The following is a 20,630-nucleotide window of genomic DNA, read 5'->3' as shown; positions in this document are numbered from 1 at the left end:
TGCTTCATATACACACGAAAATGGTGCGTTCAAGACCGGCTCTAACCGACACTACCGCTTGGCAACAGTTCGAAGATGACGAGGCCAAGGCTCGGTTCCAAAACTTCAAGAACTGAAAACTCTTTTTTGAGTTAGGATTTATTTTTACCGAGGAAACTGATGGTGGTTTTGGACCCGATGTTCTGGACATCGTGACACCGCTCAAGTGGAAGAAATTTACCCGTCATCCTGGTTCGGTGAATGCCTCGGTGGTTAAGGAGTTCTACGTGAATATTTCCAAGACCAACTAACACTCCATCATCGTTCGAGGTCAGCAGATCCGTTTTAAACCTTCTGCTATTAATCATTATTTTCATTTGCAGGATGTTGTGGATAACCATGCCAAGTTCGAAGAAGAGGCTGATAGCAACACATACGATGGGGTCTTGGAGGACCTTTGTTTTGAAAACACTGAGTGGAATGGGCGTCAAACGAGTCGATACTCAGTCAACCGAGAACGTCTTCAGTCGCGCGCCAAGTTATGGAATCACTTCCTTAAGCATAAACTCATGCCGACTTCTCACAACACGACGGTATCACTTTCACGCTTATTACTTTTATATTCTATAATGGAATCCCGTCCGATCGATGTGGGTCATATTATTGTTCAGCAAGTTAACGACTGTTTGGGTAAAAAGGTAAGTGCTTTGGTGTTTCCTAACTTAATTACCGCTTTATGTCGTAAGAAAAAAGTTGAGGAAAATGCTTTTGATGAAATTTTACCTGGTTTATCGGGCATCACTAGAGCCAGACTTCCATTGCTATTAGGACTTGAAAATCCTAAATCTAAAGAATCTGTTCACGAGCAATCTGCAGGTACTACACAATCAAATGCCGAGGCATGGTTACTTACTCTCGAGGAAGCTGTGATGCAGACTCAGACACACCTGCATGCTTTACACGGTGACATCCGTAAATTCTTTGGATACGTGAAGCATAGAGATACTGAGGTGGAATCAATGTTCCAAGAAATTATTCCCCACGGTCAATGGAATTTCCCTGGCTTCCCATACGAAATTCTGCCGGCATTTAATGTTGAGGCATCTGCAAAGCCCGAACAAGATGCAGCCGATCCTCCCGCACCGTTCCGAAACTTCTGAGTATCCGGTCACTGTCCCTGTCGAAGAAACACCCAGCCCTGTCCCAGCACCCAATCATTCTCCTACACCACGTAGTGGTCAATGCACCAAGACCACGGCTGGACGCATTGCGTGTCATTACTCCAGTTCTTCCAAGTCCAGCCCAGCACCAATACGTAAGTGCACCCGACGAGGAGCTGCTAGGACCTCCAAGGCAACACCACCATGTAAACATTGAGGTACCTCTCTTGCATCCATTTTCATTTAGTTTCATTTCATTGCTTGGCATTTAATTTTTATTTCATTTTGTTCTCTTTCAGCATTGAGGATAATGCTTCCCTTAAGTTTGGGGGAGGTATGGTTCTTGGTAGGTCATATGCATGATAGCATTAACATAGGTTTATGCCATGACATCAGAAAATGGTAGGACAGTTAGATGAAATGTTTTGAGGATACCCGATGATGATAATGTTAGGCTAGAATCTGAATGTAAATGACTGTTGAGAATGATAGAACTCACTCTAGGGCTTGATTTTTTGTGAAAAACTTTTACACGATTTGTATGTTATCTATACTTAGAAAATTCAGAAAATTTTTATGAAAAAACACTAGTTAGTTTTGGCATTGAAATATAGTTTTGTGCTTAAAAGAAAAATAAAAAACAAACTCCCTTAAAAATGAAACTGTGAATAAATGCTTAGGCATAGCTGTAGAGGGACACTCCTCTTTGCCATGGCATTGCCTGGAACTTTCTTTAATAAATGGCAGCCTTATGCATATGAGTGAATGAAAGTAGTCACGGATGAATCTACTTAACTAGCTCAGGGTGAAAGGTATGCTCCCTTTCATCTAGAGTGTGGGAGAGTAGGTGTGATGAGCTGACTCCCTTCGTAACAGCATTAAAAAAAAATAAAAGAAAAGGGAGTAAAAATGTGCTTGATGAATAAGTAAATGCCTTGGCAAAAAACTAGGAGGCTTAATTAGAAATAGTCTAAGTTTGCTAAGTATAGATTGGATACAATCACGCACACACACTACCACAAGGGATCTTGACCTAGGGAAAAGTACTTGAATTCTTGATAAGTCTAGCATGTTGAAGCTTATTTTTTTAGGGTTAAAATTCAATTTGTCCTACGCCCTACTGTAGAAAATTGCCATGACATTCTGCTTATGTAACTGCTATCCATTACTTGAGGACAAGCAATAGCTTAAGTTTGGGGTGTGTTAACTTCATAAAAAGGCTACTTTTAAGGCCTTTTTCACTTAAGTTATTGTTTGTTTAAAATGTCATTTTAGGCATTTTAGGATCATGTAGTTGCATATAGTGCATTTGTGGTGGTTGTGCTATTTTATTTCTTAATGGTGCTATTTGAGGGAAAGGTGCAGTTTGTTTGTGGTGTGCAGGGAATAGCAAGAAAAAAAGGATTCTTTGGGAAGTAATAACGCGGCATCACACGTTGCTAAAGAAGATTGAAATTCCTTGGCATTCCGGCGTAGAAAAAGAAAAAAATATTTCTGCATAAGGACAGCTGGCACTGGACAGCTGTCTCTGCACGTGAAGGACTGCTGTAATCGCCTGCCAGAGCTGCCAAAGGACCACTGCCACTTGGAGGATTAGGTTCACACTCAACATGTGATTCTAGGGGTATGAGGGGTATTTTGCACCCAACAACCTCATCATTACCCCTAGATATTTGTTTTATTATATATGACACCTCGTGGAAAAAAAGGAGGAGAGGAGGACACATACGGTAGCAAAAATCAGATTTTTATTTTCCCTTTTCCCTTCTTCTTCCTTGGGATATTCCTCCATTGATAAAGCTCCAAGGAGTGGCGAGCTAGAAGCTGAAAGGAGCTAGCGAGCTAGGTGGTTCACGGTGGCCAAGAGGAGACCTCCGGTGGCGCGTCGAAGGCTTCTTCTAAACTTCCCTTTTTGCTGCTATTTTATATTTATTTGTGGGTTGTTGGAACAAATATTTTCATGACTTTGTGTTTGGATATTTTGAACCCCACCATGAACTAACTTATTTGGTGGTGGTTGATTTAATGGTTGTTTGAACTTTATTTTTAATGGTATATTTACTTGAGCGATTGTGTATACTTGCACATTATTTACATTTAATTTATAGTACTCACAACACGACCACTAACATATCAAATATCATATAAATGTCCATATGGTAGTTCATACCCTTAATATCCCATTTTCACATAACATAAGTATATCATGGAACAACACTTATCACTTTCCTTTTTGACATATGGACATTATATTTCATCAAATGATAAATATAATAATTATCAATCCAAGATAATAAATTTGCCTCATTTCGAACATATAAGAAAACATATAACATAAGAGTAGAATAAAAAGCATAATTTATGACAAATTCATATACTGGCAGTTTGCGTTACCCTGAAAGAAATACTTTTTGTATTAATATAAACACTTAAAAATTATTTCGTTTACACCTATGGAAACTATACTCAAATATTAATCTAAACATATAAGGAACTTCTTTTAGTTCAACTCGTACAATTTATAGTGAATTTTCAAAATTGACTTACAGAAGTTGTTTTCAAGCATAATTTACTGCCCTTTTTCTTCCCTATCATGGCTTAAAAATTCATATATTTTTTGTATACTCATATAAATCAGTAGATGTTTATTTCAAACAAAATTATACTGATATAATAATCCAAATGTATAAAAATTATCCTTTAATAACTTCTTTAGAATTTATGGTGATTTTATAAACTGACTATTCAGATCACAAATCTAGACAGATTTCACCAATTTGCATTTTTCAACTTATTCACTAATTATATTAGCTCACCAAATGCACATATATGCATGAATCATAAAGTCACACAACATTAGGAGTCACTTCTTACCATAGGAACTCCGTCACTGGCTCATCGCAAGCCAATGTTTGCTTGATACGTTAAATACAATTTAAATATGCACTCACATGATGTCCTTAGCTTGCAAACCTTCTTTAGAAATTCACATTCATCCCTAATTTTTATGTTGCTTGATCTTGAATTCAATCATAATCTATATGAACATCATTATAATACACATATACATTTCAAACCACATGTTATAATTTCACTAACATAGGCACACAATAGAAAATAAATTCCTAAAAACATTTTTACGCTCATTCGATATAAATTTCATGTCACGACATAAATGTTAACCTTATCAATTCAAGCTGACCATTCAAGTCCCCTTTTTTTATCCAAATTCATCACTAAGGTACAACACAATTTCGAACTTTACATTTTAACCACTAATTATGAATTCATTTAGAATTCCTCTCAACTTTTCCATTTTACTCAAAATGGTTCCTTGCCATTTACTTCAATTCAAGCTTTAATTAACATAACCATAACTTCCAACTTTTAATTCCAACCCAATACGTAAACAATATCTCTATTACCACTTAAGTCACTAATTTTCCCATATTTGTAATTTGGTGCTCAAACTTTGTCAACTTTCCAAAATAGTCAAATTACACATTCTAACATCAAATTAAACACTTTAACATTAAATTCCAGCAAAATACATCCTGCATTGAACATTTTCACATAAACCCCTTAATTTTTTGTAATTAACATATAGGTCCTCTAATTTTTACAAAATTACAAATTCCTTCCTTAGGATCGAATCATATAGGGGTTAGGGTTCTATGGTTTTTACTTGATTCAAGCATGAAATCAACCTCTATTCATCATTTCAGAGCCTCTTCAATCTGAACCCTAACTTAAATTCATCAAATCATAATTTCCCCTAACTTAGGGTTTAGGCCGAATTTAAAAGAAACATTTCTAAGTGGTTTTAATCATCAATCAAGCTTGAAAATGATTCTACAACATCAATAACCTCAAAATCAAACATCATTTCATAAAACCCTAACATGTTTATAAACCCTAAATTTTTTGGAAAAGTGCATGGGAAAGTTGTAAATGGTAAGATAATTTGTTCATCTTTGACTTTGGAAAGATGATAATTAACACGTGGCTTGGTATGGATGTAATTGTCAAGTTTCATTAAGGGTGAAATTATCATTTCTCATTAAATGAATTTTAAATTCACTTAAGCTTAATAAATGACAAATTAACATGAAATTAACTAGAAATTTCATGAAAACTTTGCTCATCTTCCCTCCATGGCCATGTACCCTAGCATAAGGTAAGAGAAATTTTATTTCTCATTTTATATCAATTTCCTTTTATTTTTGGATTAAAGTCTGAAATAGAAAATTGTTATATTCGATGAGCTCTATCATTTGGTACCATTAATCCCAAAATTTCAATCTTTCCATTTTCATCTAACAGTCGAAATTGAACATGGTAATAAATTCTCAAATCCAATGATCTATATTATTTTTACATCATTTTAAAATGTGGAAATAATATTTCTAATGTTAATTTAATATCCATCAAATTTTCTCAAAATTTATATTCGATCTGATTTACTGAATTTTTATCGGACTTTAACACTTTATAGCTTTTAACACAAATTCCATATCAACCAACTAATTCCAATTAGAATGTGATTCTCAGAGGTGAACTATTCATTTATGGAATAAAATTTATTTTTGGGAAATTACCATATTTTTGGGGAAAGTTACCACTCGGGCCCTAAAATTTTCCCAAATTTATACTTTAGCCACTAATTTTTTTTAAAGCGTTTTGGTCACTAACTGAAATTTAGGGTGTTGCAAGAAAAGAGTCATCCAAATGTTGTAAATTCCTCTTCTATTTGTAGGCTGGAAATTCAAACCTTCAACCAATTAAAACGCTCACGTTTCAGGTGATATTTTGCTAAATCAAAACTATCCAACCAGTTGTCCCATTCTAGAATTTCTAAAACTGCCCGCTAATTCATCAATTGTTGCAGAATCTACTCAACAATTCAATACAACATTGTCTCACAACATAGAGCATTGTCACAACATCAATGTCCCAGTTTTCGTCAATAATTATCAAAATTAGCCCAAAGTTTCTCAACTAACTCCCATGATGCAAATGATGCAAAAAAAATACAAATGATCCTAATATGCTCCTAATAGTGCTAAAGTTCAAGTTAAACCTATGTAAAAGAACATAAATGACAACTCTTTTTTAGAGTTATCAATGTGCTGATATCAATACCATGTAAAGGTATTGATACCATTAGTGATGATTGACTAGCAGACTTTGAGATATTGAATAGACTGAAGAGTGAAGAGTTAAATAAAGGTTGAGATTGATCATTTACCTTGAGGGTGATAACTTAAGGATGAGAACATGCTAATAAATGATGAGTAACAATGTGAATGGTTAATAATGTGCGATTAAATATGTAGCTCTCGAGTGAAAGCTTCTTTAGCAAAGCGACTAAATAATGATGTGAGAATCGAGAGAGGAGCCTAGAATATTTTAATTGATTAATAAAAAGAAGATTGATTATACACGAAGAATAATGTGAAGGACCAATAAAGGGATGATCAATTATGTGTGATATGACATTTAGTCCTAAAATAAGAAATTGATAATGAAAAGTCGACAATAATAATATGATGATAATGTGATATGTCTAATAATCATAAGAACCTTATGAGGTAAGATTCCATAAGACTTATGCATTTGTTTGAAACTTAAGAAACGACAAGGACAACCAAGTAAGTTATGCGTGACGACCGTTAGTTATGTTTGAAGAATGTGGTTGATAGGTTATCCAAATATCTTAAGGGTGCGTTTGGTTCACGAAATGTAAGATTACCAGTGGGAATGTAAGATTACCAGGGAATAGGATTACTGGGAATGTTGTATTTTGTGTTTGGTTGGTTTAGCAGGAATGTAAGATTATCGTGTTTGGTTAAAGGAATAAAAGATTATTGGAATGTATATTTGACCAAATTGTTCTTATTATATATATTTTTTTAACAAGTTGAAAAATATTTATATATTTTCTTTAAAAAATTTAAATTCATAAAATTCATATAATTTTTTTACAAAATTGAAAATATAAAAAGGTTTAATGAAAGGGTAAAATTTTATTTTAACCCATGAACTTCATATAAAATTTTAATTTTAGACTTTTTTTGTAAATCTAAAATAGTTTAAGGATAAATTTGTAATTTAACTTCTTAGAAGTTTTATTATTCAATGACAGAAAAATGATATTTTTTTAAAAAAAATTAAGGACATTTTAGTCCAAAACGCCGGTAATCCAACAATACCTAAGAAAAGGGAGGTAATGACATTCTTGGTAATGTACCCAAAAAAATCCACTATTGGTAATCTTATATTACCGGGAATGAGATTCCCATCTAACTAAACGGGGAATGTAGATTCCATTCCCATAGGAATCCCACATTCCCCCATCCAAACGCTCCTAAGATCCTAAGAGACATGCCGAGGCATTGAAATCACGTAAGTAAGATGAAACTTTAACACTCATGTGTTATAGAATCATCCATTAATCTAAAGAAGCAGGCTAATCGGGTGTATTTTCATATTCTTAAGCTGACCCAACTTTCACCCAAGATACTGATTAGGTGGGGCCATGAATGCACATTCCTAACGTGAATGTGACCCATGTTGCATGCGAAGTACCTATGTTAATTGATTGTAAGAGTGTTAGTATGTGATACCTATGTAACTCCAAAACTACACCATAATGTTTACTTTTGTGTTGTGAATAAAAGTATTATACATATAGGACCCAAATCATATCCTTGGTATTCTATTGTGGCATAGATGAATGTTTGAGCTTTGTAATTTGAACCTAATCCTTAATTGTTATATAATGATTGTGGGCATGATTATGCATTATTGTTTTTGTAACTATACTTGTTGATATACTTATGTTATGAATGCATGTAGTATAGTTAAGTTATTGTGTGGCATTAAGCTTATGAGCTCAACTTTCAAAATGTGTTTTCGTTCATTGGTTAGAGGTTACGTGGAGCACGATGGAACAATAATATCATCAAAGGATCAAAATGTGTTTTCGTTCATTGGTTAGAGGTTACGTGGAGCACGATGGAACAATAATATCATCAAAGGAGTCTTAGGGGAGTGTCAGAGTATAGTGATGACAACTTAAGGGCATGCAAATGTTATGATTTGAAAATGGATCACTTTTAATATTTTATTTATGTATTAGGTTTTTTAAATTAGGCCCATCACTTTTGTAAATTATTATATTTTTCATATTTTGTGTAAATGATTTGAAATGTTGAGTAAATGATTTAAAAATGTTTAGTCACTTTGGTGATTCCATATAGTACTCAAATACTTAGGATTAAGGTGTTCACCTTGTAACTCATTTATCAATGATATGATTATGAGACCTAGTTCTAAAGGCAATGACTAGATTGTGAATGATTGTCCTAATGTGTAGATTATTAACGAATTTCCATAAACATGCTACCCTTATTAATTATGATATATGTATTATCTCATTCGTCTCTATTCATATTATGTAACATGTTTATGTTTATGAATTGCATGAAGTATATAGTAGAGTAGAAATGTGCCACTATGCTTGTAAAGCTCAACATTTGGATATTTTCATTTGTAGGTTAGCATATTAGGGTTTGTGTCAAGAAATACTGTCATTGAAACGGTTCTAGCATCTACATACTAGAATATTTGATTACTTTATAGGGAATGTGTACTTATTTGTATTTTGTTTGTAACTTTACTATTATTTTGATTTATATTTTGATTTACACTATATACAACATAGTTCCTATTTATTATAAATATTTTACAATGGTTATGAAATATTTTGATATCAAATTTCAATTATATGATTGATTACTGGAAATGAGATTTTTTTTTACATGTTTGATCGCTTTGATGGCCCAATGTTACATCTTAACTTTTTATTTTTTTATTTTATTTTTATCTTGGATTAGATTTAGGGTGTTGCATGTAAACTTACGCTGAAGGTCTGTGTCCAATTTGTGATTGTCTTAAGAATTATGGTGATGATGTTATGACTTATGACATAATGGAAATACCACTATTTACATTTTATTAGAATAATATATCTATGTGAATTTAGTGGTGTAAAAAATGATACAAACACTCAACATTGTATTTGTTATGTTCGACCGTAATTGTATGATACTATCCAAATACCCAATGATTATGCAATAAATTTTTAGTTTATTAATACGATATACTTCATGGTTGAGTAGATTAATCTGTGTGGATATGGTGCCGATAATATGACATGTTGTGAAAGTCCATTACGAAAATACAACATAGGACGTGATTCGAGATATGTTACTCTTTGTTCTTATATATTGTTGAAGCTTGTAAGCTAAGATGATTATTTTACTAAGCCTCACTACTTACATTTTAAATTGAATGCTTATATTTATAAACTCAACGAAGTATAATAGAGTATATGTGTACCATTAAGCTTGTAAAACTTAACGTTTGAAATTATTTTTCATGCATGTGTTAGTTGAGTGAATTTGTGTTTGGACTATTAGTGAGGAATTACAACACATCAATTAGATTACAATATTATGGTTTATCTTTATTGGGTATATGTATTTATAGAACGTTACTATATTTTCAGTATATAGATTCTGTTATTTGTTTAGCTTTATATGCATTTTAGAAAAGTTAAATGGAGGATTTGTTTTGTATAATTTGTTTAAATTTGTATGTCTATGATTCCAACTCAGTTTAATTTGTTTTGTAGAAATGACTTGATATTTTATGTGTGAAATAATGATTTTAAATTTCGATCAACTTAATGGTCTAATTTGATATTTCAAATCCTCTAGATTGTACTAATCATGTTTAAGGGTGTTACAGTGATTATTTAAAGGTTATATTTAAACACATGAAAAACTAATATATAATTAATGGGAGATTTGGTAGTGCGAATCTTACATTAGTTAAGTATTTGTTTTTCCAGTGTTAAGATAGAATATTTTAAATATTTATTGAATGATTAAAAACAAAACTCATATACATACATAGTTTTCGATCCGAATCTTGCTCATATTAACACATGTATTTTACATATACTACACATTTTACAATTATTTTTCCTTCTTTTAGACTTTTTCTTTTTCATTAGTTTCGTCATTGAAAATGTCAACTTGATCTCGTGTTGCTTAAAACTAGAGAAGGTCTATTTTATCAATCGCGTCTTCCCCAGATCATGTCAAATAATTAGAAGTGCATCCAATAAGTCGCGCTTTTCTTGGGTTTGGATGCCACGTACATAAAAGTGTGCTCAGTAATTTGTGTCTTTTTGAGATTTCAATCAAAAAGTAATATTTTAATAAATAATTTGGAATAAGTCATATTTTAATATTGATTTTTAAAAATAATATATTTACGTAAAAAATCGATTCAACGATAGTTGAGCATAGGTAAAAAAACCGATGAACATAATTTGAAATAAAAAAACTTTTGAACAAAAGTGAAAAGAAAATAACGCCAGGGCCTTTCACATCACCCTCATGAATCAAGCCTTATATTCTTTTCAACATCATTAACAGCCGGTGGTAATATCTTTAACCATATCAACAACCCCCTTTTTCTCATTCTAAAATCTGATGACAAAGCCTCTTTAAAGCTTGATGCTATGATCATCGTCGTCTCGCCCTAACCTTATGGCCACCATGTCATAGCAACTTCTTATGTACGATCCATATTCATTCATAACGCTATCGTCGTTAGTCCACAGTTTGAGTTCAGCCTCAACACCTTAAACTCTTCCAATCCCTTTGACGCCGCCTTCATACCTCATCCCTTCCCATGTTTCTCCACTTCAATCTCCCCATATCCCCCCATTATAACTATTTCCCCATCAAACACTTCTAACAGTGCTCCATCTTCTCTTGACTACTCTATGTTGCCCTAATACTAGTACATGGAAAAAATACATGGAAAGGTATGGGGGAAAGATACAAGGATGAGTACATGGATAGGTATGGTGATGCGTACGAGGTTGAGAAATTACGATTTCTAAAATTATAGGATATGGGTATTATAAGGGTATGATAAATAAAGTAAATAAACGTAAAAATGTCATCAATATTCATTAAAGTTCATATTAAAATAAAAAAATAAAATTCTCATAAAAATACAATATTAAAATGCCAAATCTCAAACTATAACGACCCAAATTTCGGAGTCAATATTTGAGCATTGACCCGAGAATATTTAATAGATTAATTATATCATGGAGGCCCATTAGTTCAAATAAAGGTTCAATCGGGAAAGAAATTAACTTTATGGATAACAGAGGATTTTTAAACTTAGGATGATAGGTGAGGGACCTAAAGGGTAGTATCCCAATTTAAGAAAATCACAACTAATTTTGGAAGGATATTGCTGATAGGCATGGCATATCTTGACATAAGGCTGACCTCCTTTTATTTTCTCCTTTTCCCAAATGTTTATCATATCTTCTTTTTTTCATTCTTTCTTCTCCACTAGAAAGCTAGATGAAAGCCTTCATCTTTCTTCATGGCATGCCCAAAGACCAATCATGAGATTATTGTATTGATATAATTTCTTTACCTTGTTTATTGAATAAAGACATCATTATTATTATTTAGATATATTTATGTGTCTTAATATATTGAAACATAATAAAGTTCATATAATAATATGATTATTATATTAAAAGATCTTTTGTAACAAACACAAAATGGGTAAAATTTGGTTTCTTTTTAAAATTTCCGAATTTAAAATTTATTATAAAATCATTAATCATAGAAAATCAAAATATAATATTTCGACTTCTAATTTAAATTCGGTTTCAGGCAGTAACAAACATTTCTACTCTATTTCATATAATAAATAAATCTGTCTAAAAATTGTCCAATTTAAAATCCAATTAATTAATATTTAAAACATACTTTAATATTATAATATTTATTCATTCTATTGATTATATTTAATACTAACTATATTAATAATTTGCAGACATTTCTTAATCGTATACATGTCAGTTAGAAAATTTAGAACACCATATGATGTCATTACTAATACCTGTAAATATTCCTTGATGATTGATGCAAAGCTCAGCTCCTTACTCCTCTCGCTATCTTTTACCTACGCGAGAAAATCATCACATGCTAGGTATACACTTAGTGAGGTAATCATATAAATATTCAAGGCAATGCTGCTAAAAAATGTAAGTGAGTAACAATATGCAATGCATTATGATCACTTTACCTCTAATTTCAATCATGCTACTAATAATAACATGATATGAACCACATATAAAATTTCTTACCAATATACATGTCATTCATTCCAAAAGTTGAGAAGCTTATTCACCTGTTTATTATTTATTAACCAATAAACCATATAGCCCAAATATTAACTTATGAGGAACCTGGGTACACGAGTCAAATATGCTCCAATGTGCTAAATCGAATATGACACATAAGGTTGTGCCTACCATACAAACTAAGTGTCTTTTATACACTCTATTGCTAAATCGAATGACACATAAGGTAGTGCCCACCACCTACACTAAGTGTGTCTTATGTACACTCTAGTGTTAAACCGGATATGCATCATGCTGCTGAACTCTATGGTATGCCAACTATACCATTGTCCCTCATTGACTTACATGGGCATATAATCTATTTTTATTCCATCCATGACAATGTATATCAATATAATTTAGCATTTGGACAATTCATACCCAAAATAACATCCATGGAAATACATCATATATAAACTTAGTGATCAATGCATTTTATTCAACTTTTGATATTTAAAGTATATGATAAATGATAAATATCATGTCAATAAACAAGGTAGACTCATTGCAAGTCTTCCTAATGATGTATAAAACATCCATGTATTATTATTTCATGCATGCATTGCACTCACTTTGACACTTTATATATACAAGTAAAAATATAAGCCTCACTAAGCTTTAACTTAATCCTTTGCTTTCAATTTGATTCGATCCTAAAATTTATCAAAATTTCTTATTATTGCAGTTTGCTACCATACAAACTAAGTGTCTTTTATATACACTCTATTGCTAAATCGAATGACACATAAGGTAGTGCCCACCACCTACACTAATTGTGTCTTATGTACACTCTAGTGTTAAACCGGATATGCATCATGCTGCTGAACTCTATGGTGCCAACTATACCATTGTCCCTCATTGACTTACATGGGCATATAATCTATTTTTATTCCATCCATGACAATGTATATCAATATAATTTAGCATTTGGACAATTCATACCCAAAATAACATCCATGGAAATACATCATATATAAACTTAGTGATCAATGCATTTTATATTCAACTTTTGACATATTTAAAACATGTCAAGTATATGATAAATGACATAAATATCATGTCAATATAAACAAGGTAGACTCATTGCAAGTCTTCCTAATGATGTATAAAACATCCATGTATTATTATTTCATGCATGCATTGCACTCACTTTGACACTTTATATATACAAGTAAAAATATAAGCCTCACTAAGCTTTAACTTAATCCTTTGCTTTCAATTTGATTCGATCCTAAAATTTATCAAAATTTCTTATTATTGCAGTTTGCAGTATCTTCAAAGAAATATTATTCTTTAGTAATATACACATTTAAAAATTATTCTGTTACACCAATGGAAAGTATACTTGAATATGAATATAATATAAGGAACTTCTCCTAGTTCAATTTGTACGATTTATATTGAATTTTCAAAGTTGACTCACAAAAGTTGTTTTAAGCATAATCTACCGCCCTGCTTTCTGACCTATCATCGATTAAAATTCATATCTTTTCGTAAACTCCTAGAAATCATTAGGAATTTGTTTTAAACAAAACTAGACTGATATATGATTCCAATGCTATAAAAATCATCCTATAATCATTTTTTAAAAAATTATTGTGATTTTTAAACTTATTGTTTACAAATTAGCAGATTTCAGTAATTTGTATCCTTATCTTATTCCATAATTCTATGAGCATATATTCATGCATCACAAATCACATAATATTTAGGAGTCACTTCTTACCATAGTAACATTGTTACTAGCTCATCGCAAGCCAATGTTTGTTCAATAACATAAGTACAAATTAAATAGACACTTACCAACTGTTCTTAGCATGCAACCTTCCTTAGAAATTTGTATTTAATCCTTAAGCTTTTCCTTTCCTTTAGTATTGTTTCATCTTGATTTCAATCATAATCTAAATGAACACCATTTACAAAACATGTACAATTCAACCCACATGTTAGAATCTTACTAACATAGGTATACATTAGAAAATAAATTCATAAAAATCTTCCGATGCTCATTCGATACAAATTCCATGTCACAATATAAATGTTGATATTAGAACTTCTAATTGACCATTAAGTTCCTTTTTATCCAAATTTATCCAAATTTTACATAACATTTTAACGTAAGTTCCCAACTTTTTCATATTTGTGATTCGATCCTCAACTTTTACCAACTTTCCAAAATGGCTCAATTTCACATTCTAACATCAATTTCCAGCATAGTAAAACAATTATTGAATAATTAAATATTGACCCTACTTTTCAATAATTACCAAATAGGTCCCCTAACTTTCACAAAATTATAAATTGGTACAAACAACATTCTAAAGCTTGTAGAACCTTCCAAATATCATTTCTAACCCTATGAATTTTTTTCCTTATTTGTATTCTTTAGGTAAAAAATCTAGGGTTAGGGATTCATATGTTTTCAACTTGATTCAAGCATGAATTCAACCTATAAACAACATTTCAAAGCTTCTACAATCAAAACCCTAACATAATTTATCAAAATCGCTTCTTCCTGAAAACCCTAGGATTTGGTCGAACCTATTAGAGCTTGATTTCAAGTGTTACAATCAACATACAAGCTTGGAAACAACTCTACAACATCAAAATCTATCATCAATTCATAAAACCCTAACTTCACCTCCAACCCCCAAATTTAGGAACTAGGCATTTAAAGAAAGATTAGCATGCATAATTGGTACAAAATGATAGAGCATTTCTAATAGAAAATTTGTATATTTCACGTTTTAATCCAAAATCCTAAAGAAATTGCTTGAAAATGAAAAATAAGTTTTTCTCCATACCTTGTGAAGCTCATGTCCATGGTTGATTTTGAAGAATAATTGTCATGATATTTCTAGTTACTTTCATGTACATTTGACATTAACTTAACTTAATTGAATTAAAAATTCATTTAATGTGAAATGACAATGTTGACCTTAATGAAACTTGATAATTATATCCATACCTTGATACATAATAATTATCATCTTCCAAGTCAAAGATTAACAAATTATTCTTCCCTTTAAAACTTTACCCATGCACTTTTCCAAAAATTTCAATATTGCCATTTTTCATCCAACGATCCAAAATGAACATGGAAATAAATTCTCAAATCCAGTGATCTATATAATTTTCCATCATTTTAAAATGTGGAAATAATATTTATAAGCTTAATTTATCATCCTTCAAATTTTCTCAAAATTTCTATTCGATCCAATTTATCAAATTTTTACCGGACTTTAACACTTTATAGCTTTTAACACAAATTTTGGATCAAAAATTTTATTCCCACAAAAACTCATTTTTGGGAGTGAACTATTCATTTATGGGATAAAATTATTTTTGATAAAATTACCTCTTTGGTCCCCAAACTTTTCAAAAATTTATACTTTGTCACTAAACTTTCAAATTTTTTGTTTTGGTCACTAACCAAAATTTTGGGGTGTTACATATTTGGCCGAGTATTATTATAAGCATGGACAATAATAATATGTTCAAGGCTAACATGTAATTGATTAATGACAATGAGTTGTCATTGACATAGGGATGTCAAAATCGATACATGAGTGTGTTGTTAGAGAATAACATATTGGATTGACATGTTATGAGCATATGTCTTGGATTATTATGTTACGATCACAACATTTTTCATGGTGATGACTACATGTATGATCCTTAGACTTGAGATCATTACTATATTAAAATATATTATCGTATGTTTTGACACAGTTAAACGTACTTCGTAATCGGCTGCATTATAAAGACTGAAGTTGAACATATCATGATATATGTAGTGGGATGAGAGTAATCAAGATAGGATTTGTCCTTCATAGATAATAAGATCTATATCACATGCCATTTGATTCAGTGATACTAGAAATGCTTGAACAAGTTGATACGAGATATCACAAGTTTTTCATTCACAACTTGTTCATTTATTATAGTATACTCTAGACATCAAGAAATATTATATGGGTTATATAAGTGTGATTGTTTCAAGATTTGTGCCTAATCTAGATATAATGGACAAAAAAATATAATGCATAAAATAGTTAGTCACAAAGAGGTTATGTCGAATCATGACTTCTTGTAACTTATGTGACAATGATACATTGCTAGATGTCACTCATTGTTTGTATTATTAGAATGCTTCTAATAATTACAACTAATGTTACAAGAACCTACAAGGTCATAACCCAAGGTTGAAGTGACCAAATAATAAATAATTGATATTTTTACAATTTTATTGTACATGAATAAAGTATACAATTAAAGTTAATATATATATATATATATATGTGTGTGTAATTTTAGTTATCTCGAATATACTAAATAAATATTAAAAGAATATAATTATGATTATAATTCTTATAATATATAAAAAATAATAATAATAATTTAGAAAAAACCCTAAGGGTTAGGGTGATTATTGTACAAAAGGAAAAAGATGGTCTAGCAGCTGCTATACCATTTTGACGAAATTTCTCCAAAATAGTTTTGAGGAAAGAAAATAAATTGCTCTCAATAAGATGAACTGGGTAGAAGCCAAGATAGTTTCGTGGAGCCTTAAGACTTGAATTGATCATGACTACACTGTTGGTTTGCCGTTATTCTAAGAACCAAGGTAAATCACACATCATTTCTTCCCAAATTTGATTTTTCGTACATGGATCATTTGTGAGATTGTCGAATTATTTTTTTGCTACCCCATTAGGTGTACCGGCAATCCCTATAAATTTTATTCATCGTATTCCAATCTTATTACCGAGAACATCGCTCGTTCATTCTCCAACTATTCTGAGCACAACACCATTTTGATTTCTCACGACAGAACATGAACAAAGGTATCAAAATGAGTTTTTCATCCATGAGTTTTGCTTGGAGTATATATTTGATTTTTCCTATGTGGAAGACCTCCATGTATTTTCTTATGTGTATGACACCATCGTCAAAATCAAGTGAGAGATGTTTTACTCTTACCCCGATAATATTGTATCGGAGTTCGTATGGGAGTTTTATAGAAACCTTACGAGCAAGTAGTAACTTTTGGTCTACATGAGGGAGAAAATGGTCGAGTAGTGGACAAAGGCAATTAACAAGCTATTGAAGAATGATTCAAAGTCATCATATTTTTAGTATTGACTGTTGTGGTTCCTTATTTTTCTGATTTTATTGTTATTTACCTACAGTAGTGGTTCATTTTTTCTGTTAGTTTGTTGTGTTGTCAATCCTATATAAGGCCTATGTTTGTTCCATTCTAAGCATTGAATAAAAGTAGAAAGTTCCTTCATCTAAAAGTCCATTGTTTCTTTTTTATTTTTCTACATTTTTTGCATCTAGAGCCAAGTTCGTTTGTAGCTGGGATTTGTAACAAATGGCGACTAACGGAAATGTCGTGAATATATCTCAACTATCGATTCCAGTCTTCAACGGAGAAAGCTATGAGTTTTGGAGCATCAAGATGAAGACCTTGTTCAAGTCTCAAGATCTTTGGGACTTAGTTGAAAATGGCTATACCGAACCAGATGAAGAGGCGAAATTGATAGAAAATAAGAAGAATGACTCAAAGGCATTATTTTTTTTAATCCAGCAAGCCGTTCATGATACTATTTTTTTTTTAAATTGCTATAGCAAATACAGCGAAAGAAGCTGTGGGAATCTTGCAAACAACATTTTAAGGCTCCTCTGAGGTAATGAAGATAAAACTTCAATCACTTTGTCGGGATTTTGACACCTTGCAGATGAAAGGTGGAGAGCCGGTGCAGGATTTTTATCCAGAGTTGTTGAAATTGTCAACAAAATGCGGTCTTATGGGGAGGATATTAATGATCAAACAATTGTTGCAAAAATTTTAAGGAGTCTCACTCCTAAGTTTGATCATGTAGTGGCTGCCATAGAAGAATCCAAAAACCTGGAAACATTCACATTTCATGAGTTGATGGGATCATTGCAGTCCCATGAGGATAGGCTGAACAGAACGGAAAAGAAGACCGAGGACAAGGCTTTTTATGTGAGAGGGGAGGCATTTCCCCAGAAAAATGAACAAAAATGGCGAGGTCAAGTTGGATCTCGTGAACGAGGAGGTTGCGGCAAAGGACGAGGCCAAAGCGATGGATACCAAAGTAAAATAAAACAATGAGATAACCAAAGGTTTATCCAATGCTTTTACTGTAAAAAACTTGGGCATGTGAAGGCAAATTCCTGGAGAAGATCAAAACAGGAACAAGCAAGTTATGTAGAGCAAGAAGATGAGATCAAATTGTTGATGGAGTATCAAGAAATTGCAGCAAGCCATAGCAACATTTGGTTTCTAGACAGTGGGTGCTCGAATCATATGACTGGTGTGAAGTCATTGTTCAACGAGATTGATGAAACCTTCAAAAAAAAAGTAACACTTGGAGACAATAAGCAAATTCAAGTGGAAGAGAAGGGCAATGTGGCAGTCAAAGGCAATTCTAGTAATGTGAAACTTCTCTATGATGTTTATTACATTCCAAGTCTGTCACAAAATCTGTTGAGTGTAGGGAAACTCATGGCTACTGGATATTCTATCATGTTCGATAATGCCTCATGTGTGATCAAATATAAAAAATCAGACCAAACTATAGTTTACGTTTGCATAACACCAAACAAGTTATTCCCACTTGTTATTTCTGACGTTCAAAACTATGCACTTGCTGTCAAAGAAACCAGTGAGTTGAGATTATGGCATTTGAGGTATGGACATTTAAATGTCAAAGGTTTGAAATTATTATGTCAAAAGAAAATGGTTGATGGATTCCCTATAAAATTGAGTCTTTAGATATATGTGAAGGGTGTATATATGGAAAACAATGTAAAAAGCCATTTCTTGTGGGGAAGTCTAGAAGGGCAATGAAGTGCGTTGAACTTGTACATGCTGATGTGGTTGGTCCCATGAAAACTCAATCATTTGGTGGGAGTAGATATTTTTTATTATTTACAGATGATTGTAGCCGAATGAGTTGGGTTTACTTCTTACAATTCAAGTGAGAAATATTTGAAAAATTCAAAAGTTTCAAGGTACTTGTGGAGAAGCAAACTGGAAGATGCATCAAGGCTCTGCTTACAGATAGAGGCGGTGAATTTGTATCACATGAATTTAATAGTTTTTGTGAAGAACATGGTCTAAGAACAGAGCTGACTACTCCATACACTCCAGAGAAGAACGGTGTTGCTGAACGAAAAAATCGGACGGTTGTGGAAATGGCAAGAAACATGTTGAAAGCTAAAGGACTTCCGAATCAATTATGGGCAGAAGCTGTGTCAACTGCAGTCTACTTGTTGGATTTGTCACCAAAAAAGGGTTGTTCTCAATAAAACACCATATGAGGCTTGGTACGGAAAAAGACATTGGGTAAGCCACTTAAAGGTTTTTTGTTGTGTTGCTTATACTTTAGTTGACTCACATAAACCCAACAAACTTGATGAAAAATCAACAAAATGCATTTTTATTGGTTATTGTTCTGAGTCCAAAGCTTACATGTTGTATAGTCATTATGATGGAAAAATAATAATCAGTAGAAATATGATTTTCAATGAGGATGCAAGCTGGTCTTGGGAAGAAAATGTAGGTTATGTCAAGTTTGAAATTAAAAGTAAAGAAGCAGCTCCACAGATTAAAGTGTTAAAAACCCCTTCTCCAAATCCGTCATCTCCTCCAACTTCGTCAAGTGCATCTTCAAATGGTAGTATTTCCTCCGATGATGAGACTCCTTCAAAGAAATTCAATACTTTAGATGAGATTTATGCATCTACGCAAGCCTTGTTTGTTGCTGATCCTACAACTTTCAAAGAAGAAACAGACAAAGAGGAATGGCGAATTGCAATGAAAGAAAAAATTGCATCAATACAACATAATGAGACATAGGAGCTTGTAGATCTTCCTAAAGACAGAAGAGTCGTTGGTGTTAAATGGGTCTTTAGAACCATGTTCGACGTAGATGGAAACATTCAAATGCACAAAGCATGTCTAGTGGCTAAAGGATATTCACAATAACCCGGTGTACATTTTGATGATACTTTCTCTCCGGTTGCACGGTTTGAAATCATCAGGATTGTTTTGGCGTTGGCTACACATTTAAAAAAGACAGTGTATCAGTTCGATGTTAAGTCGACTTTTCTAAATGGTGATTTACAAGATGAGGTCTATGTTGCTCAACCTGACGGATTCACAA

The 20,630-nt window shown here is 32.2% G+C and overlaps 1 protein-coding gene across 1 annotated transcript; it reads left to right on the top strand.

Annotated features, from left to right (window-relative positions):
• The first annotated feature begins 1,101 nt into the window (after positions 1–1,101).
• LOC120199175 lies at positions 1,102–19,773 on the top strand. Its single transcript, XM_039200353.1, has 4 exons — positions 1,102–1,294; positions 18,177–18,496; positions 18,629–19,152; positions 19,470–19,773. The coding sequence occupies exons 1-4, from the start codon at positions 1,102–1,104 to the stop codon at positions 19,771–19,773; spliced, it is 1,341 nt and encodes a 446-aa protein (XP_039056284.1).
• The last annotated feature ends 857 nt before the right edge of the window (positions 19,774–20,630 follow it).

The sequence above is a fragment of the Hibiscus syriacus genome, unplaced genomic scaffold (genome assembly GCF_006381635.1).
Source record: "Hibiscus syriacus cultivar Baekdansim isolate YM2019G1 unplaced genomic scaffold, ASM638163v2 tig00005377_pilon, whole genome shotgun sequence".
Lineage (NCBI taxonomy): Eukaryota > Viridiplantae > Streptophyta > Magnoliopsida > Malvales > Malvaceae > Hibiscus > Hibiscus syriacus.
Note: the sequence above shows the minus strand (reverse complement) of the source record. Positions and strands in the feature narration are given on the sequence as shown.